Source organism: Squalius cephalus (assembly GCF_949319135.1).
Source record: "Squalius cephalus genome assembly, chromosome: 25".
Classification (NCBI taxonomy): domain Eukaryota; kingdom Metazoa; phylum Chordata; class Actinopteri; order Cypriniformes; family Leuciscidae; genus Squalius; species Squalius cephalus.
The window spans coordinates 4,500,639-4,521,102 of NC_137146.1; the positions used below are offsets into that span (position 1 = coordinate 4,500,639).

Below are 20,464 nucleotides of genomic sequence, written 5' to 3' on the forward strand. Positions count from 1 at the left end.
AAACTTTAATGAACGGGACATCCCTAAACCTGAGAGAACGTTTGGTCTTCATGTTGATCCAGCAAAACACAAACATCATGTCATAATAATAAAACCAAAAACACGTGTGTGCTTGAACAATTTTAATAAAAAAAGTGAACATGTTGTCTCTTCCTTTTCATTCACATACAAAATGTAAAGGAAAGACAGATTTCCAGAGTAAGAGAGAAAGTGTAAAGCTCTGCGGTGTACAGATAGTCTGAGCCCAAAGGAAATCAGAGAAAAAGTCAAGCAGAGAGAGAGAATACAGTACTGGCCCGGGACAGAGGAGAGATCGATCGCTGATGATTCAACATTCATAAGACAGATGAGGTAAAACACTGCCGCTCCACATTAATATCAGCACTACACAAACACTTGCATTGCTACTGTTTTCAGTTTCAAGTTAATTATTAGAATAGTGACAATAATAATATAACAACAACAATTCTAAAATCCTTCAGTAAGGTTTAAATTCTAGTGAGATATACAGTGTAAGCAGTGTTAGAGAGAACAGAAGAAAGATCACAGACCTTTTTGAACTATATCAATATTTGCAAAATGACAATATCTAGGAGTTGTGCAAACGAGATCTCGTGCACTCAAAAGGCAACTTTATATCTGCCGAGTATGAGGATGTAACAGAGATAATAAGAAGTACAGCTGCCGACAGACTGCAAAGAGAAAACCCAAAAGTTTACAAGCCCTTGCTCTCAGACCGGCTAAGTGCAGCAAAGGGCTTACAGCAACAACATATAGTGAAATACAGCATTAACGCAGCCTGTATATTGATTGTAAATGTTTGATGTTGATAATCATATCTCATTCCTTTACCTGTGAAACCAGTCACCACCTTCATATCCTTTGCAAAAACAGTTTTTGGTGTTGTATGTTCTAACGCAACAATTGTCTACTCTAATCATATGAGTTATAGTAGTATGATTATAGTAATATGTCCTGCTTCACATTCTAACTGTTTATTAGTGCATATTATAATAACAGATTAAATCAATTTCTGTTTTGTTTTTTTCCATCACTTTTCAGTTTTCTACTTTTTTGAAAATAAAAGTTACATCGGAATGTTTTTATTATTATTAAATACATAGCTATAAACCACATTTAGCTTTGAAAGCATTTAATTAGTTCATTAGAATATGGTTAACCATATAAATGGATTCCAAGTATATAATTTAAAATTAAAATCAAATCAGATTTTGCGCTATATACTTAGCATATAGGTCTCATAAGAGTTAAAGGGATAGTTCACCCGAAAATAAAAATTCTGTCATCATTTACTCACCCTTTTTCAATCCAATAATACTTTAATTTATCTCCAGAACACAAATGAAGATCTTTCTGATGAAATCTGAGAGCTTTCCGTCCCTCCATTGCAGCTACGCAACTACCACTTTGATGCTTCAAAAAGTTCATAAAGAGATCGTAAAACTAATCCATATGAATTAAGCAAATTTTCTGAAGAGACTCGATCACTTTATAATATGAACAGATTTAATTTAGGCTTTTATTCACATTTAAACATTAATTAACTCACACATCAGTTGTAGTAAATGGAAAGCATGTTTGTTTGACGTGTGAGAACCAGTGAGGTTCATTCTCGATCTCAATCTGTTCATCATATAAAGCGATCGTGTCTCTTCAGAAAATTTGGCATGGTAGTTGCGTAGCTTTCAATGGAGGGACAGAAATCTCTCAGATTTCATTTAAAATATCTTTATTTGTGTTCTTGAAGATGAACGAAAGTCTTACGAGTTTGGAACGACATGAGGGTGAGTGATTAATGACAGAATTTTTGGGTGAACTATCCCTTTAAGGAAGCAGGAAGTAAACAGGAACTAACTACAATTAACTGGCCGTGATTAATCTTTTAAGTTTAATTGCGCATTCGAAACACCTGAGATATTAACAGAAATTTGTCGTGGCATAAACGTTTTCTCCTCTGGCATTGCAGTTAAAAAACAATTAAAATTAATAGACTTAATAGTGAGATGAACATATAAATGTATCTGGACAATCATATTAAAACTGCAGTCACATGTAATATTCTGAGTCATTGGTCACTGAAACTGTAAATATACATCTGCTCTGGGATTCAAGTAAAACGTCACTGGATTTTGGTCCAAGATCAAGTTATTCTGAGTCTTAAACCGTAACATAACCTGTTCAGATGGAGAGTTTCAATTAGATGTGATTTACTGTCCTGTAAGAGCAGTGAAGGGCCTTCATCAGAAGGTACAGAGGTGATGCATTACCGTTCATATGTCATCCTAACGTGTTATGAACATACACTCATTATACTAACTGGTCAGATCATTAACCATTAGATTCCCATCATCTGACGATAATGTACACTAACAATTTTTGATTCTTCATTACAATTAAAAGTGAGGACCTCCTTTAAATCTAAACGTTGGAAACTTTTCTATTGGAAAACACGAAGGTTTTCCGCTACCACGCTACCTTTCGCCTTTAGTCCTCTTTCGTAAATGTTATTTTGTACTAATACGTTTTTCTGAAGAAGCAGCTTCCACCATTTTTACATTATTATGTTATTCATGGCTTCATGGCATCGATTACAACAAGCATGGAATGTATGAATGCATATTTGTAGGTTATAACAAACGTGCTTTCAAACGAACACGCACACACTCACACACACACACACACGTGGCCTCATGTCTTCTTTTGACCGTCATAGGCAATCTGCTCTACCTCTACAGGTCTTTTTTGCTCTGAGGGTTCTTCGAGTGGTTCTGCTCAGCTTTGGACAGGTCGGGTTTCTCCGGTGACAACAACTCCAGGAGATCCACCAAGGCCTTCTTGATGTAAGCTCCAAACTTGTGAGAATCCTGCAAACCAAACATAAAATAGCATTACATGTGATTGTCATCAAACACTGTCATAATCAGGCGTAGCACCATAAAGAAAGCCATAAATGTTACTATATTTGCCATGTTAATCTGAGTTTTTGTCCAACCAACTTTAGCAAGACTTTAACTATGTTTCCATCCAAAGTTGCAAATTTAATTTACGCAAAAAGTTGGAATATTACATAAAACATTTGCGAATAAAGCACCGTTTCCATCCCATGTGTTCAAAAGAACAAAAGCATCACTTCCTGGGAAACTGGCACAAAATATCTCTAATAACAATGGAAGTCGCTGCAATCCGGGAAACCACTGTGTCTAAAATGCAATAAATGCTGTCATGTTATCTTGAGTTGGGATGCTGGTGTTTGGGAACGCAATCATGAGAGACACTTCTGGGTTAGTCCAGTTATCCAATCACATCCTCTTGTTGAGGCGAAGCCACGTTTTTTGTTGCGCATTGAGGGATTTATTCAGTAAATGTTTCCATCTTAGTTTTTGTGCATGTCTTCTTATCAGATAATATATGAATGCACCTCAATTGATGCACCAACATTTTTTTTTTTAATTTGTGCATCTTGGCGTTTCCATCCAGTGTTTTAATGCGATATCCCAAATTGTGCATAAAAATAGATTGGTGGAAACATAGCTAGTTTGTCAAATCGTTTGCTAGTCTCTATTTTTTCTTTTCCTTTAATTTCAGGGAATTGGTAGAGGAAGCATATATTAGTGTACTAACAGTCTGAGGGCAAGAGTGTTTGCTGGAAATATGGAAGTTGATCATGTTTTCTCCGATGATGATGTAAGACACGCCATAACCATCATCTGCAACCTGTCAAGAGCACACAGACAAACGTTTATAAAAATGCACAGACAATTGAGTAAATAAAACTAGGATGTTAATGGTTAAAAGTGAATATGCATGAATATTTCTGACCGGGCCAAATCCTCCACCGCAGGTTGTGTAGTCTGGGTGGTTCACGAAATCAAACAGCTCCACCTGCTGGAGTGGAGTCTGACTGGTGGACAGACGCCACGTTTCTGAAAGCACCTGGAAAAAAAAAACACACAAAAAAAATTTAATATCAAATAAGAATGCAAATATTTTTAAAAGTACTACATATTTTATAATATAATATTACATTTAAAAATGTATGTAGTTAGATGGGTGAATCTCACAAACATGTAAACAAAATTGAAATAAAAGATAGTTCAGTTAAATAAAATAAAGACTAATTTTGAACTATTATCAATTTTTCTTTTTTTGCATCGTGACATTATTTTCATGAGTACATTTCCCCGGAATTTATTACTATATAATTTGTGGAAATTTTATTTTAGAGGATTTTTTTGTTTTCTCATTATCCTCAAAAGTAAGTCACGCTATTTTTAACTGTGTTAAGTAACATTTATTAATTCCTCATAAATTAAAGGCTGTACATTTTACCATGATGTATTAACACTTCACAGTTTAAATAATACATTTTTTAAACCCACTTTAAACATTTTTGTTAACGCTTTACAGTAAGGTCCCATTAGTTAACATAATTAATATGTTATTGTTAACATATTAGTTAATTAATGCCTTACCTAAAATTAACTAACAACGAGCAATACATTTGTTACAGTATGTATTAATATTTGTTAACGATAGTTCATTGTTAGCTAGCTCAGGTTATTAAATAATATAAACAGTTACATTTTCATAAAAATAATGTATTAGTAAATGTTGAAAACTAAGATTAATAAATTTAGAAGTATTTATCATTGTTAGTTCATGTTATGAAACCTTATTGTAAAGTGTATTTATTGCACTACAGTAATGAGAATCTGTCATGAATGTAATGTCACGATACAAAAAAAAGTCCAAAAATGAGCTTGATTTTTATTTGTCTGAAATCTGACCCGGACATGTTCTTGACAGGTTTATCGTGCATGTTCCAGTTCTGACACACATGAAAAAGCATTTGCAAGGAATCAAAATCAGTTAAACTAATCTAGTTCCAACTTCCTTGCTAATCAGATAACATTCCCAGAGTCACGCACCTCTTTGAGGAAGGGTGACTCCTCTCCCAGGTATTTGGACACAATGTAGAGGCAGAACAGGTGTCGGTCTATTCCTCCTCCGGTCATAGCCATCCTGTAGAGATGCTGGTGTTTCTCAGACGCCGTACGGAAGAGACGTCGGCACACCTCCTTGCTCTACACACACAGAGAGAGGTTTAAATATGCACTGTGAATGCTGTAAGGGTGTGTTTTAAAAGATTTGTAAACTAATTGCTCTTAAACTAATTGCTCAAAATGTTGCAAAACAGTTTGAAAGTAATCAACTGTCAAATAAAAATACTTAAATAATTGTATTAAATTGTAAAAAGTACAGGACATTTACATGCATTAAAGCGTAACTCTCGCCAAAATGCAACCTAGGGTCTTTTTGTTAATCTACCCGAGGCAAACTTTCGTGTAAAAGCATAATTAGAATGGAAATGCCACTTTTAAGTTTGACCGTATTTTCTTTTTCGGTCAAATTGCCTTTTGAAATGGGAGTGCTTGGGGCACGACTGTGATAGCATCAAAAATCACTATTTTTTAAACACTAAAAAGGCTTGACACAACATGAAACTTTGCTCGAAGTATCGCCAGGGGCTCTACACATGAACTCCAGCATTGAGAACATTGTGTACACAGAGTTTACTAAAAAGAAAGGTTTTGAACAACTCACTGTCTATGTGTCCGCCAGCATTTTGTCAGTCAAAAATAGTCGATCTCCGAATGTGAATGAACTGACTCTGAATTTTAGTATTGCTTCTTTTATGAGGATTAAATACAAGGTCAATATTGATTTTCACTAATGACAAAACAACAAATTATCCGTGATTTTATATGGAACTAAGCTTTAGGAGCTTTCCATCTTTACTCTCCTCCCTGTTACGTTGCATTGACTATTTTTGACTGACAAAATGCCGGCGGAGTTGTTCAAAACCTTTCTTTTTAGTAAACTCTGTGTACACAAACACTGTTCTCAATGCTGGAGTTCATGTGTAGAGCCCCTGGTGATACTTCAAGCAAAGTTTCATGTTGTGTCGAGCCTTCTTAGTGTTTTAAACTGTGTTTGATGCTATCATAGAAGTGCCCCAAGCACTCCCATTCAAAAGGCAATTTGACCGAAAACGAAAATACGGTCAAACTTAAAAGTGCCGTTTCCATCCTAATTATGCTTTTAAACGAAAGTTTGCCTCGGGTAAATTCACAAAAAGACCCTAGGTTGCATTTTGGCGAGAGTTACGCTTTAAGCAATTAAATTTAACAGCATTTAACAAAATATTTCTGTCACTACAAAAATATAACATGCACAGTGTGTTTGTAATGTGTGTATGTGTCCAGCTGTTCATTAATATGTTTATGTGCATGTTTGTTACCTCTCCTCCCTCTAGTGCTTTGACGAACGCGCAGCTCTCACTGGTGCAGGAACGCACCGTCTCAGTCCGGCCCTCGCGGAATAAACGGGTCATAGACGCCTCGTAGGTCAGAGAGAACGTGCCTCGATTCTGGATTTGGGGAAGGAACGAGAAAGGAAGAATGTCAATATTTAAACCTTGACAGTTACATCAATTGTTTAATGATTCTTAAACAATTTCAGTGAACAGTAAAGTTGCTAATATACACACTAAATAAGTTTATACAATAAAATGTATACTTAAAATAATGAATATATGTCATGAATGTATGTAATATGTCAAGATAACTACCTGAGTAGTTGCATCAATGCAACCTGTTCCTGGTCATAACATTTCCTACATAGTCATACATGTACAAAGCAATTTCAGTGTTCAGTAAAGTTACTTAAAGTGCCCCTATTATGCTTTCAGATATTATCTTTCATGTAGTGTGTGATATGACTGTTTGTGAATGTAAAACATCTGCAAAGATCAAAGTGCAGATAAAAGAAATTATTGTTTTCTAAAGAAATAATAGATTCTGAACTGCCTGAAACGAGTCTTCAGTAATGTCTTACTTTATGCGCAAAACCTTAGTAGGTTTGTAACAAATTTGCATAATGCCCGTCTATGATCTTCATTGGCTGCTTGTGAACCACATCTACTTTGACCCTCAAACATCAAATAAGCGCTGAGGAAGCCTCCGGAGCTGAAGTTCAGATATGGCAATATACGTTTTATTTCCGACACACGCTATAAGCGATCGACCAATCACAACAGACTGGGTCATCTGACCAATCAGAGCAGAGCAGGCTCTCGGAAAGGAGGGATTTAGAGAGACTGAATCCTTTATCAAACTGTTTTAGACACTGTGAGAAAAGATCTGATGCTAATGTATATTATAACAAAATTCAAGTGTTTTTTGACCTTGGATGCATGTAAACCTGTTGTAGGAGCCTTTAAAAGAGCATAATAGGGGCACTTTAAGATAGACAATGGACATGTGTGAAATATATACACTTTATTAGTGTATAATATATATATATATATATAATATATTTTATATACAGTAAGTCACACTTAAAAATATTTGAATGTCACTGCATTAGATAAAATATGAAACCAAGTACATTTTCAAACATTCAACAAAAAAAGGTTATGTTATTAATAATAAAACAACAGATCTAGTGTTGAAAGAAATTAAAACCAAAAGTATTGTGCCACTTTGTGCTTGTGTTAGTGGAACATATTCATAGTTAATGTGATTCTTGACACCTGTGGTTCCTCTGCTAGTGTGAGCTTGATGTGAACTGACTTCAGCACACTACGCTGGGTTTTGTGTCTTACCCTATAATAGGCCAACTGAAGCGCAATCTGAATGAAGGCATCTGGACTGATTTTACACTTTTTGATGGCACCCTTGCCAAACTCTTGTATTGGGAACACGTGAAAGTCGATGTCGTCGGCGAGGGCCTGTGCCACAGCGAGAGACTGATCCACACGCTCCTGACACTGAAAACACATACAGGAAGATCAATTATTCAGTGTCACTGTACACCGCATGACTGTAACATGAGAAGGTGTTACAGTGTGTTTGTACCTGTACAGGTATGTCCCAGGTTAGTCTAGACGGTTGAGGCAGGGAGGAGGACACGTCTCCTTTACAGTGACCTTCTTCATTATAACCCAACTGGAAACAATCCGTAGTCATCACATACTGAGAGAGAAAGAGATAATAATGGTATTAGAAAACAGCTAATAACAAAAACTACTAACATAGCAATAACTAATAGATTTGCATTTACTGGAAGAAAAATAACAACGCTTGCAAGTTAGCAAAAATTAGGCACTGATAAGTTTAAAGGAATAACTATCTTTATTTGTCCACATTCATGTTTGATACAACATACATTTTTCAGTTAATTATTTCTTTAAAAAAATTCCAAGAATGCAAAGACTATGTAAACTATGCAAGAAATAAACTTAACAAATAGATTTGCATTTACTGGAAGAAAAATAACAATGCTTGCAAGTTGCAAAAATGCAAAGACCAAACCACAGTTCAAGCAAAAATATTGCAAAAGAAAAGCAAGAGAAAAAAGCAACTTTATATGCAGATATTACAATATCATCAATGACAGTCAGAAAGAATCTCGAAATAAATATGCATTTTTCATAATGTACATTATAACACTCTAATACCTAAATTCACTTGTAACATTTAAAATGATTGATTCAATTTTTTTATTTACTCAAATAAAAATGTATAGAATTTTAGCAGCCATTAGATGTAAATAAGCATTTTACAATCCATATTATTTAAAAATATTTTTAGTCAAGCAAGAACTATTTACAACCTTTTGTTTAAGACAAGATATCTTCCTACTGTATCAACTCATTCTTAGCAAGCACCATTTAGTTTATCTGATCTCTAATTCATTTGTTTGTTGTCTCTTTTTCACTCGTTCTCTCTCTCACCTCCCACACATGAGCCATTATCGGTGCGTCCGCCCAGGAGTGTTCAGCGTTGAGGCCGTTCTTTCCGTTTTTATACACCACCACCGTGAACGACTTATCAAACCATCTTAGACAAAAAGAGCAAAACACTTTCTTAATAAAGACATAAATGTGTATGCATATATGTTTGGCAGCATAAGAGCAAAAATATTCAAATCATTTTAGTGTTGTCAATAAGTTTATCGTATTTGTACCGTAACTGACGGACAGTTTTGGACGGATGAACATCTCACCTGTCGTAGCACTTTCCGTGCAGCAGAGACTTGGCGTACCGATCCAAATTGCCAGCAGGATCATCTCCCATCATGCCTTGCTCATCGTCGTCCAGGGCAACGAAGAACGCAGCTTTCTCAATGCAGTCCAGAGATCTCTTATTCACCCCTGAGCTGAAGAACTCCTTCCTGGCCTGGGCCCAAGGGATTCTGGGAAAGAAAGTTCAAACCATTCGAGCATTCACAGAAAAGCCTTAAAGAAAGAATCAAGGGATGGTTTATATTTAAATAATCGTCCATTGTACAATGTTACATTTTTATATCAGTGAAATGGAAGGATTCTTAATAATAAAAATGCATTAAAAATACTAAAATCTGGGTTATTATAGTCAACCAAAACCATTTAAAAGTGTTGCTTGAAATAAAATAAAATGTAAAAACGTGTATATACACTTATTTTATTTCATGTTGCCAAAGCAACATTTCTCATTTTCATTTAACTGATGTACAAGAATAACTAAAATGGAAATACATAGTTTTAAAAACTATATAGACATTATTTAAATAAAAAAAACTAATAAAAATGACAAAAACACAACAAACTTAATTTAACTTTTACATTAAAATGAAAACAGCAAATACTCAAATAAAATCTAATTAAAAAAATACAATACTCTCTCAATTATACTAAAATAACACTGACTGAAATATTACTAATTATTTGCTAAAATTTTAATTTAAAAGGTGAAAAATTACATTTTTTACCAATCGTTTGAAACACATTCACTGGACCTTTGCCAACTTTCTTTAAAATGTAGCATTTTACATTTATTTACAAAGAGAAATCAGAGCACATGCATGTTTGTTTTGTGGTAAATGAACCCTGTATCGTGCGTCAGAGCATGTGTGTGTGTGTGTGTTTGTGTTTGTGTGTGTGTGTACCTGTCCCCTGCCGTCAGGGCTGCCAGTTTGGCCTCTCCGGGCGCCGGGGCTGATGGGTCATCAAGGATACGCTGAACCTGGTGCTCAATCTCTCTGGGAGACAGCATACGGCCAGCATGATACAGCCACAGGCGGTAATAACGGCCTCGGTGGAAGACCGCAACATACTCGCTGTCCTGCCAGTGGGTCAGAGAATCTAAACACACACAGAAAAACATTCAATGCAAATTCTCACTGCTTGCATTCATGCTTTGAGTATTATGAGCTTTTGAAGCATCAGAAATCAAGCATCTGAAATCGGTGCCGAAAACTGATCAGAAGCTGATGACTAGAGAAGAGGACAAATCTGAGTGTGTTTGTGTATCAGTCAGTCAGTGTGTACAACACAAACCAGGCCAGACCAGAGTGTGCGTGTGCGTGTGCGTGTGTGTGTGTGTGTGTGTGTAAGTTTATTCAGTAAGTTGGTTTGTACTTGTGACCCTTCCAGGACATTGACTAATGTCAAACATCCTATCATCCTAGGTTATTGAAGAGCAGAAGAAAAACAGACAAACAGAACCAGTCTCTCTATTTCTCTAATGCTTTAGAGCTTTTAATTCTAGTAGTCTGTAAATGTTCAAACTTTTTATTTAAAGCAATACTTTTATTTAGCAAAGATGCTTTAAATTGATCAAAAGTAATAGTAAATGCATTCATAATGTTACAAAAGCTTTTTATTTCATGTTTCAAATGCTGTTCTTTCTCTTCATTAAAGAATTCTGAAAAAAAGGTATCACAGTTTCCACAAAAATATGAAGCAGCACAACGGTTTCCAACATTGATAATAATCAGAAATGTTTTTTGAGCAACAAATCATCATATTAGAATGATTTCTGAAGGATCATGTGACACTGAAGACTGGAGTAATGAAGCCGAACATTTTGCTTTGATCACAGGAATAAATTACATTTTAAAATATATTAAAATAGAAATGAGTCATTTTAAATTGTAATAACATTTCGCAATATTATCGTTTTTACTCTATTTATTAATCAAATAAATTCAGCCTCATAAGGGACTTCTTTCAAAAACATTTAAATCATTTAGCGTTACCTGTCTCTTCTCCTGGAATGCGTGTGGTGTTGAAAATCCTCTCACACTGAGCGGCACACAAAGGAATATTTAAACCTGGAACACGACCCTAAAACACAGAGTTATAATGTTAGTCAAGGTAACTTAAACATTTTCCACTCTCTCACTGACAATTACAATTATAGGGACAGGCCACACAAAACTGAACATTCTCATTCTCATTATAATTAGTGGACTATCTCTTTAAGAAAGCTGTAACTGCTACTATAACTATCAGTAAATATGTAAATGATTTGTTATGGTTATCTAATCTCTGCATACTGGCATGGTTCAAATGCTCTTTCACCAAATGTTGCTAATACATTATGTTAATATATAAATGTGGGCGGTTATATGCTATTCTGCTTAATACTGTAAATTGGAGTGAAGTTTTGCTGATATAAATGAACAGAGTGAACTAATTAGGAAGGTTTGTAGTGTACGATACGGTATAGGTACATATAACGAGAAAACATTTTTGCTTTTGCGTACCATTTTCTCTTTAAAGCGTAACTCTCGCCAAAATACAGCCTAGGGTCTTTTTGTGGCATTTCGTCAGTCAAAAATAGTCGATCTCCGAATGCGAATGAACTGACTCCTTATATATTGATATATTGAATGAAACCCCTTATATACCCCTTATATAGGATATTGCCATGAGCTAAGTGGCTAAGTTATCATGCTTTTCATTGAAATTACAACTTCATGACATTCCCTCCTATGGAGTCAGTTCATTCGCATTCGGAGATTGACTATTTTTTGACTGACAAAATGCCAGCGGCCGGAAACAACAATAGCTACAGTGAGTTGTTCAAAACCTGTCTTTTTAGTAAACTCTGTGTACACAATGTTCTCAATGCTGGAGTTCATGTGTAGAGCCCCTGGCGATACTTCCAGCAAAGTTTCATGTTGTGTCGAGCCTTCTTAGTGTTTTAAAAATAGCGATTTTGATGCTATCATAGAAGTGCCCCAAGCAATCTGACCGAAAACGAAAATACTGTCAATCTTAAAAGTGGCATTTACATTGCATTTTGGCGAGAGTTACGCTTTAATGCAAGTATGCAAAAAACTGACTCAGTAGACGCAAACAATGATTGTGGCTCTTCCCTATTCACACACACACACACTATTACCCAATCCATATAATTCAAAGCCTAACAAAGTTCAATGCACAGCTAAAAACAGCTCTGTGATCAATCTCTGTCCTCGCTCGGGGCGACGAGAGCTTTCACCCTCCTCTTAACACCATCTGTCAGTGCTGCAATGTGGACTCACAGGTTTGATTTCCTCTCTGTTGAGTTTCCTGCGGTACAAGAGACATGCATGAAGCGTGTTTCCTGCTCTCGCCGCTTGAATCGGTGTCGGTGTCACGTACAGGAAGTCCTGAGAATGAAAGAGAACGACTTAAAAAAATTAAATCCACACAAAACCACTAGAACTTCCTGTGAACTTCCGACAGTGAGTCGTACCATTCCATAGTAGTTGCTGTTGACCATGATTGGGCCACGCCCCCTCAGGTAGATGTACTCCTCCCACCAATCACTGACCTTGAAGATGCAGACAAGAAAAATTGGTTACACTTTATTTTAAGATGTCCGTGATGCAGTGTAAATATACATTTAAATAATATATAATATTAATTAACTATAAGTTCTTACTATAGGGTTAGGATTGGGGTTTGGTTTATGATTAGTTGCATGTAATTATGCATAATTTATAGTTATTACTACAGTAACTACATTTAACTTGTGTAACAAAGACACTATAAAATTAAGTGTTACCGAAAAATTAATTCAGTCTAGGGCTGGGTGATGCATCAAATATTATTGATATTATTGCGATATCTTTGTTGACAATATAAAATTAGGGAATTTTGTGTACATTGCGATAATGTTGAAAAGTTTAGCTTATATAGTAAGCAGCTGTTCACCAAGCTTGTGATTAAATTTCATATTTGAAATCACCAATGAAATCTGGCAACAATAATCTCATAAATTTTGTTTCTAAACACTCAAATCATGACAAATAAAAAACTGCGCATTGGTTGGTACAGCCGGAAAAATGTAATGTCGTGTAAACGTACCCTAAATTTCTCAAGAGCAAATGCTGAAATATCGATATTTATTTTGAATATCATCTATATTTGGAAAAATATTGAGAAATACATTTTTAGCTATAATTTTAGCTATAAAACAGGTCAGGAAATCTTTGAACAATCCTACGGCACAATCCCAAGATGATTTTCAGGTCAACGTGAAATCAAAATTGACCCAATTTGCCTTCAATATTAAATAAATATTACATTTAACTCCTTGTCTCTTAACTCCCTTTCATTAAAACGTAAATAAAATGCAATTGTTCCTACTCTGAACAACTTCACAAATCCTTCTTTCTAACCACTTTCCTCAAATCACCTATAATTTGGTGTGTAACCCCCACTTTTTATGAACCAATCAAATCCTGATAATTAAAATTCAATTCCGTCCAACATTTTCTTAATTAAACATTCAGTTTCGCTCTGAGATATTTCAGACCAGGGAAGTAAAACAGGTTGCAGTCAGCATTTTTCAGGTTGCATGTGGATGGTTTGCTGGTTGTTCTCACATAGTTGGAGGCCCACATGGCTTTCAGTTTGAGGTACCACTGCAGGCGGTTCCCCAGACTGCTCTCGAACTCCTGGGCCAGAGTCGTGATCCTCTCGTATTCGGAGTCGCTCATCAACGGACGAGCAGATTCTAGGTACTAGAGCAGAAGAGAGACCACTTGGAATGTTAATAAATCATCATTTTTGCCATATAAAGTGTATTTAGAGATGCATTTTGCTGCTGCTGATGACGATGATGATGATCTCACCCTATTAACAGTGTCCTTGACTGTTGGAACAGGCAGGTTGGGCAGAGAGCCCTGATAGCTGTACAACAGAGGCTGTCTGCCTGAGAAGATCCGGACCATGGCCTGAAAACACACACATTTATAAGGTAAAGGGTTTTTACTTGTGATTTTCAAATACTTTCTCCTATCCAGTTTAATATGCATAGACAACTATGTACAGTATAAATAAAATATTTGTAGGTTGATTCCAGGGTTATTACGGTTAACTAAAAATAAAACCAAAAATATTGTTTTTTGGTTACTTGAAATGAAATAAACTTTAACTGAAACTGTTATATAGCATTTAAAAATACTTACACTTATTTTGTTTCAGGTAGTCGCAAATGCAAAAATTTTCATTATGATTTAGTTTAGCTTGATGTACTAAAATAACTAAAACTTAAATTAAAAAAAAAACTATTAAAAATGACAAAAACACAACAAAATTACTACAAATTGAACTAAAATGAAAATGTAAAATATAAAAATATTACTCAATATTACTGATTTGCTACACTCAAATCAAGCGATATATACTATATAGCAAATCTCAACTGACTGATTTATTTAATTGCAAAATGTAATATATTGTCACCAAACTTTATCCACATACACACATTATTCTCATGTATAGGGCGATATATACTAGGCTATATAGCATATCTCAACTGCGTTACTGCTTGACTATTTTATTGCACAGCTCTATTCTGCTAAATATAAGACATGAAGATATTATAAATATTAATATCATGATTTTCTGTTAAGCTGCTTTGGAACAATGTGTAATGTGAAAAGTGCAATGCAAATAAAACTGTACTGACTGACTCCAATGCAGCAAATTTGGGGCAGGACTATCTGTTTGCCAACCAATAGCGGATGGCATTATGTTTGCTATTCTGTTTGGTGATACTGGAGTCACAGGACTTCAGGACACACTTCACCTTTATTTACAGTTGCATGTTGGGTGGTTGTGGTTGTATGTTAGGTGTGTCTGATAGCATGACTGTACTCACCGCCCAGATTTTGGTGGTGTTGGACACCTTCCCGTGCTGTTCAAACATCCAGCCATGATAGGACAGTAACTGCTTCAGGCAAAGCCTCATGGTGAAGATCAGGGAGAACCAGAGCAGAGTGCTGAACAACACGGCAGACACCACCGTCCGACACTGAATGCTCAGAGAATCACTACAATCAAACACAGACAGCATTACACTACTGTATCCAATACTTCAGAACTTTTATAGTTTTGGGGACACTATGAAGCAGGTGCACTTTGATAAGGTGAATGCAAGTCATTTTTTAAGGATTGTAAATATCCTATCAGACAAATTTTTGTGTTTGTTTACAGTGTGGTTTTCATGTTCTTCTTTGTATTTTTATGTGAATTTTCTTTCTTCTGCTGCACATCTTGACCAGGACTTCCTGGTAGAAGAGATATTGTATCTCAGTAAGACCTTCCCTTTAATAAATAAATCACTTTCAAGGATTTAAATGTTGCATGATGAGGAAATTTTCAATTATTACTTATTTACTAGTCATAATAATGGTAACAGCCATGGTTGACATTAAGATTATCAACTACTTACAAACAAGCAGGGTTTTTTTAAACATCAAATAATGAATTACCTCAAAAAGAGAATATGATAGGTTTGATGCATAACCTGAGGACACAACCTCTAGTCTTTTTAATAACACCTTATATTTACTAAAATCTAAAAATGCAAACACTACCACTCAAAAGTTTATAAGATTTTGTAATGTTCTTGAAAGAAGTCTCTTCTGCTCACTAAGGCTGCATTTATTTGATCAAACATTCAGTAAAATCAGTAATATTGTAAAATATTATTTCAATTTAAAATAATTGTTTCCTATTTTCATGCATTTTAAAAGGCAATGTGATCAAAGCTTAATGTTCAGCATCGTTACTCCAGTCTTCAGTGTCACATGATCCTTCAGAAATCATTCTAATATGAAACATTTCTGATTATTATCAATGTTGAACTGCAACGTTGTGCAACTTAAAATTTTTGTGGAAACCATGATACATTTTTTTTTTTTCAGGACACTTTAAGGAGTAGAACATTCAAAAGAACAGCATTTACAGTATTTGAAATATAAATATTTTATAACATTATTATGTCTTTACAGTCACGTTTGATCAATGCATCCTTGCTGAATTAAACTGTTCATTTCTTTTTTTTATATCTTACAGGCCCCAAACTTTTGGAAAGAAGTATTAAATAATAACATTGAAATGCTATTCTAATAGAGGGAAAAAACTTGGAAACACTTGAAGAAAGTAAAGAAAACATAAGAATGGATTAAAATGACAGAATTGTTGTTAACATGTTTAGAATTTTTTTATATATATTAATTGCATAAAGTTGGCACCAGCTATTCATTATTAAAGTCATTGTTACACATACATTTATTGGGACACAAAATAGCATCCGTTTTGTAAAATAACTCTTCTGTTTTTGTGTGAAACCAACTCATTCAAGGTGTGTGAAGGTACACACCCTCTGCAGGCATACTCATGTTTTCATGGGTGGGAACTAATATCCTTTGAAAAAACTTGCAAAGTGAGTTACATAAGAGGATGACAAATGTTTCATGTGTATTTTTGAGTTCACAATGCAGATAATTCATTTGTTTTCTGAACTGGGATCAAATTCAATTAGTCTGAGGCAACACTGTGACCTCTTTTACCTGACTGGCAGATGTTCCTGGATTTTAGCGATGAGGCCCATGGAAGGGTCCGAGCGCGTGTACATGGTGGCCAGGATCGCAATGACAACAAACAGCCATGAGGACGGGCTAGCGGGATACACACCAGTGATCACATTGTTCTGTACGAGAGAAGCAATGAACAAACACAAGAAAAATGAGGAAAGACGGCCAGAATAAACACAAGACACTACGAAATGCAGCTGGGGAATGTGTGAGAAATATAAACCGGACAGATTTAATAATCAATTAAATATCAAAATCTACTATCAAAGTAGATGTTGTTCTGAATATATTTTATTTATATAGATGGGACAGTGCATATTCATGAATGTACAATCAAAGTTGAACGTAAATACGCCGGATTCAGCACAATGCTAATTTCCATCCGTAGTCCCAGACATATACAAATACAACCCAACAAACAAACAAACAACATACATATCAACAAATATACATATAGAGCTAAAAAACATTAAAAGTTCGGTCCCACTTTATATTAAGTGGCTTTAAGTACTATGTACTTACATTGAAATTAATAATTTGATACAATGGACTTATTGTGTACATACATGTTTTTACATTGTACTTATATTTTAAAAATACCAGCATTTAATTACAGATGTAACTAATTTATGTAATTACATTTGTAATTACACAGTTGACTGTTCCTTACACCTTAACGCACCCTTATACTTATCCATACCACCACACCTGTCCCTAACTTTACCCGTATCACATCTCAATAGCAGTAAAAGTGTTTTACAACATGAACACAATAAATACATTGTACTTATTTTTCGATGCAAGTACATAGTACTTAAAGCCACTTAATATAAAGTGGGACCAAAAGTTCCTTTACCTTATAGAGTACTTATTATAATATTTATTTAAAGTGCATAAATGCCTGTGCATAGACATCCCAAAGTGCTTATTATAAATATATAAATAAATCTACCTATCAAATTCTACCTTCTTACTTAATGATTACATTTTTGATTGTTATTCAGCATTGATTACCCCTTGATCGCTCTGTTCGCGGGCAGCCAATGAAGATCATAGACTGGCATTATGCAAATTGGTTACAAACCTACTTAGGATTATGCAGGAATTAAGACTAGAATTACTGACGCCTCGTTTCAGGCCGTTCAGAATCGGCTCTTTCTTTTCTGAGACAATAACTTCATTTATCTGCACTCTGATCTTTGAAACTTCACAAAAAGTCATATCACACATTACATGAAAGGTAATATCCGCACTTTAACTAATAATATCATAGCCTAGCATACACAATCCAATCAAATCAAGTTGTATTTAAACCAAATTCCAACCCAAACATTATTTACCACTAAAGATTCAGATTCATCACATAAAGAAAGACGTTTACCTTCAGCCGTGTGACGCGTTTCTTCCAGGAGCGGAGGCCTGACAGATAGACCTGTCTCAGGGCCTGATGGGACAGCTGCAGGTCGATCCCCTCAGGAGTGATGGTGAACTGAAACGCCACGGCCTGATGGGCTTCTGCCATTTCTAAAGAGAGCGTGAGACAAAGACAGAGGCTTTTAAAACAGCAGCTCAAATTTCACTGCAGCAAAGCTACTTTATGCATGCGAGTGCATGATTGCAGCGCTCCCGTTATCACACTTATACTTGATCACCATCCATTATGAATCAACAAGTTTCGCATTTTGAGTTATGATCCATTAAGGCAAGAGCAGTGCTGATAGAGACATTTCAGTTAAGGGTTTGTTTTATGCTTATGAAATACATGAGAAGCTCTTTCCGGTCTGTGCAACGAAGGGAAACTTCCTTTTCTTTTTCATTTCTCATTCAGACAGACCAGACACTAAATATATAAATAAAACTTATAAATAAATAAAACAACTCCCACATCTACATCCAGACTAGATGTATCTATGGCAACAGTGTTGTTATGGCAACCAAGAGCAAAGGGTTCCCTCGTGACTACCAGTCTGTTGCTCAAGCAAAGCACTGATACAGTATTCATCAAGATTCACTGTGTGCGCCATTAAATCTTCATATGTACAGTGACTTACACAGGCTTGGTAAAAGAAGCTTTACACTGTCAGAGCATTATTACAGTAATTTACATGCCTATGATACATTTGCACATGCATATAAACAATTAATTTATGCCAATGACAAATAAGCGTTGTTAGAGTTAACTCAAATATAAATAGAATATATAATTCTATTACAAACAAAATGACTAAATGAAAACTGCAAATATAATAAAACGAATTTAAAATATTAATAATTACTATAATATTAGTATATAAATAATAAAGTAACAGAAAGGTGGTAAAAAGAACACATATTACACAATCTGATTTTTTTTTAATGTCATGAGTTCTAAACCATGTGACCTGAACAAAACATAACTTTTTCATTAAAAGTTTTGTTCCTAAAAATTCTGATATTTTTTAATAAAATATGCTCCACTGTTTATTTTTCCCAACAACCAGGTTAGTATTTTTTAAGAATTATATATATATATATATATATATATATATATATATATATATATATATATATATATATATTTTTTTTTTTTTTTTTTTTTTTTTTTTTTATGTCAAAATCAGAATAAAAAGATCTGGTAAGAAAGAAAGTAAAAAAAAAAAAAAAAAACTTTTTAATAATGCAAATACACAATCCCACGTCATCACATGCCCCATGTTTTCTGGGACTAAATTACACTGCAGGAAACATGCAAATGAGGCATTTGCAACTGTGACCAGAAGAGGGCACTGCACAGGGATGAATCGAATGAACTTTAACCCAATTAAAAATAACGAGTGAATTATTTCACTTATGTTGCACTAAAACACTGGAGTATGATCTTTTGGAATAAGGAAACATAATAATATTCAAATAATAATAAAAAAAATAGTCAAAACGATATAAGACCGTAATGGACAAGTGCCAGACTTTATCAGGGGCTTATCATTTAAACGGAAATTTAGTCCTCCCACAATACACCGACTGTCTGAATTATAAAACAGGTTTATTGCATAAAAATAGTAGTTAATCAGTAACTACCCATATTAATCTAATAAATAAATAAAAAAAACCTAGCGGGCGAAACAAACACAGAGCCAGAAAACACATTAATCCATTATAAACTACCATTAGACGCTTGATCAGCAGGTGAGGAGGTTTATAAGGTCGAAATGACAGCATGCATCTGAACTGGGAGTTTACTGTCATAAAATAGCGATGGATTTGTATTGCAAGTATTATCAAGGCCAATAACGGATTGTTAGCATACCAGCTATAAAAACCGGCAATCAGTACAGAATACCCCACACATCTCCATCATCCATCGTCTCCAACACACTACAGATCATCATCCATCCGATGTACATTATAGTGTCAGAAAGCATCATCCCTACCTGCTGTTTACTGATGTTACTGGTGACGGAAACAAAGTGACGGGCTCCTTTCCTCCCTTCTGCTTTTGAGGAACATAAACATAAAAAAATATGTGCTGATAATCTCGTAATAAAACCCCAGTATAGATGCTGATGGCGGAATGGTGGGTAGCGTAACTGGATACAAAGTACCTTTGATACTTAGTGCGAAAGAATGTAAAAGATACAGCGAAGAGGGCGGGAAACAAGCGGCTCGGAAGTGAGCTGTGATTGGTCAGGAGACGATGACGGCTCCGTGGAACAGCTTGACGCGCGCGCTGGCAAATGAGCGAATAGAATGGCGCGTAACG

At 35.1% G+C, this 20,464-nt stretch overlaps 1 protein-coding gene across 2 annotated transcripts; it reads right to left on the bottom strand.

Annotated features, from left to right (window-relative positions):
- Nucleotides 1–446: 446 nt before the first annotated feature.
- LOC307153522 (carnitine O-palmitoyltransferase 1, liver isoform) lies at nucleotides 447–20,383 on the bottom strand. Of its 2 annotated transcripts, XM_079863014.1 has the most exons (19): nucleotides 20,136–20,383; nucleotides 18,107–18,249; nucleotides 16,702–16,841; nucleotides 15,006–15,177; nucleotides 13,975–14,076; nucleotides 13,726–13,863; nucleotides 12,591–12,668; nucleotides 12,397–12,504; nucleotides 11,104–11,191; nucleotides 10,012–10,207; nucleotides 9,091–9,279; nucleotides 8,819–8,924; nucleotides 7,941–8,057; nucleotides 7,688–7,852; nucleotides 6,323–6,451; nucleotides 4,950–5,105; nucleotides 3,841–3,954; nucleotides 3,643–3,735; nucleotides 447–2,885 (listed from the first exon to the last, which is right to left on the bottom strand). In XM_079863014.1, exons 2-19 carry the CDS (start codon nucleotides 18,245–18,247, stop codon nucleotides 2,751–2,753), a joined length of 2,367 nt encoding a protein of 788 aa, XP_079719140.1. In that variant the 5' UTR covers nucleotides 18,248–18,249; nucleotides 20,136–20,383; the 3' UTR covers nucleotides 447–2,750. The 2 variants fall into 2 exon arrangements, with proteins under 2 accessions (XP_079719140.1, XP_079719141.1); XM_079863015.1 differs by lacking the exons at nucleotides 16,702–16,841; nucleotides 18,107–18,249; nucleotides 20,136–20,383 and having other exon boundaries at nucleotides 13,975–14,099; nucleotides 14,973–15,038.
- Between the last annotated feature and the right edge of the window lie 81 nt (nucleotides 20,384–20,464).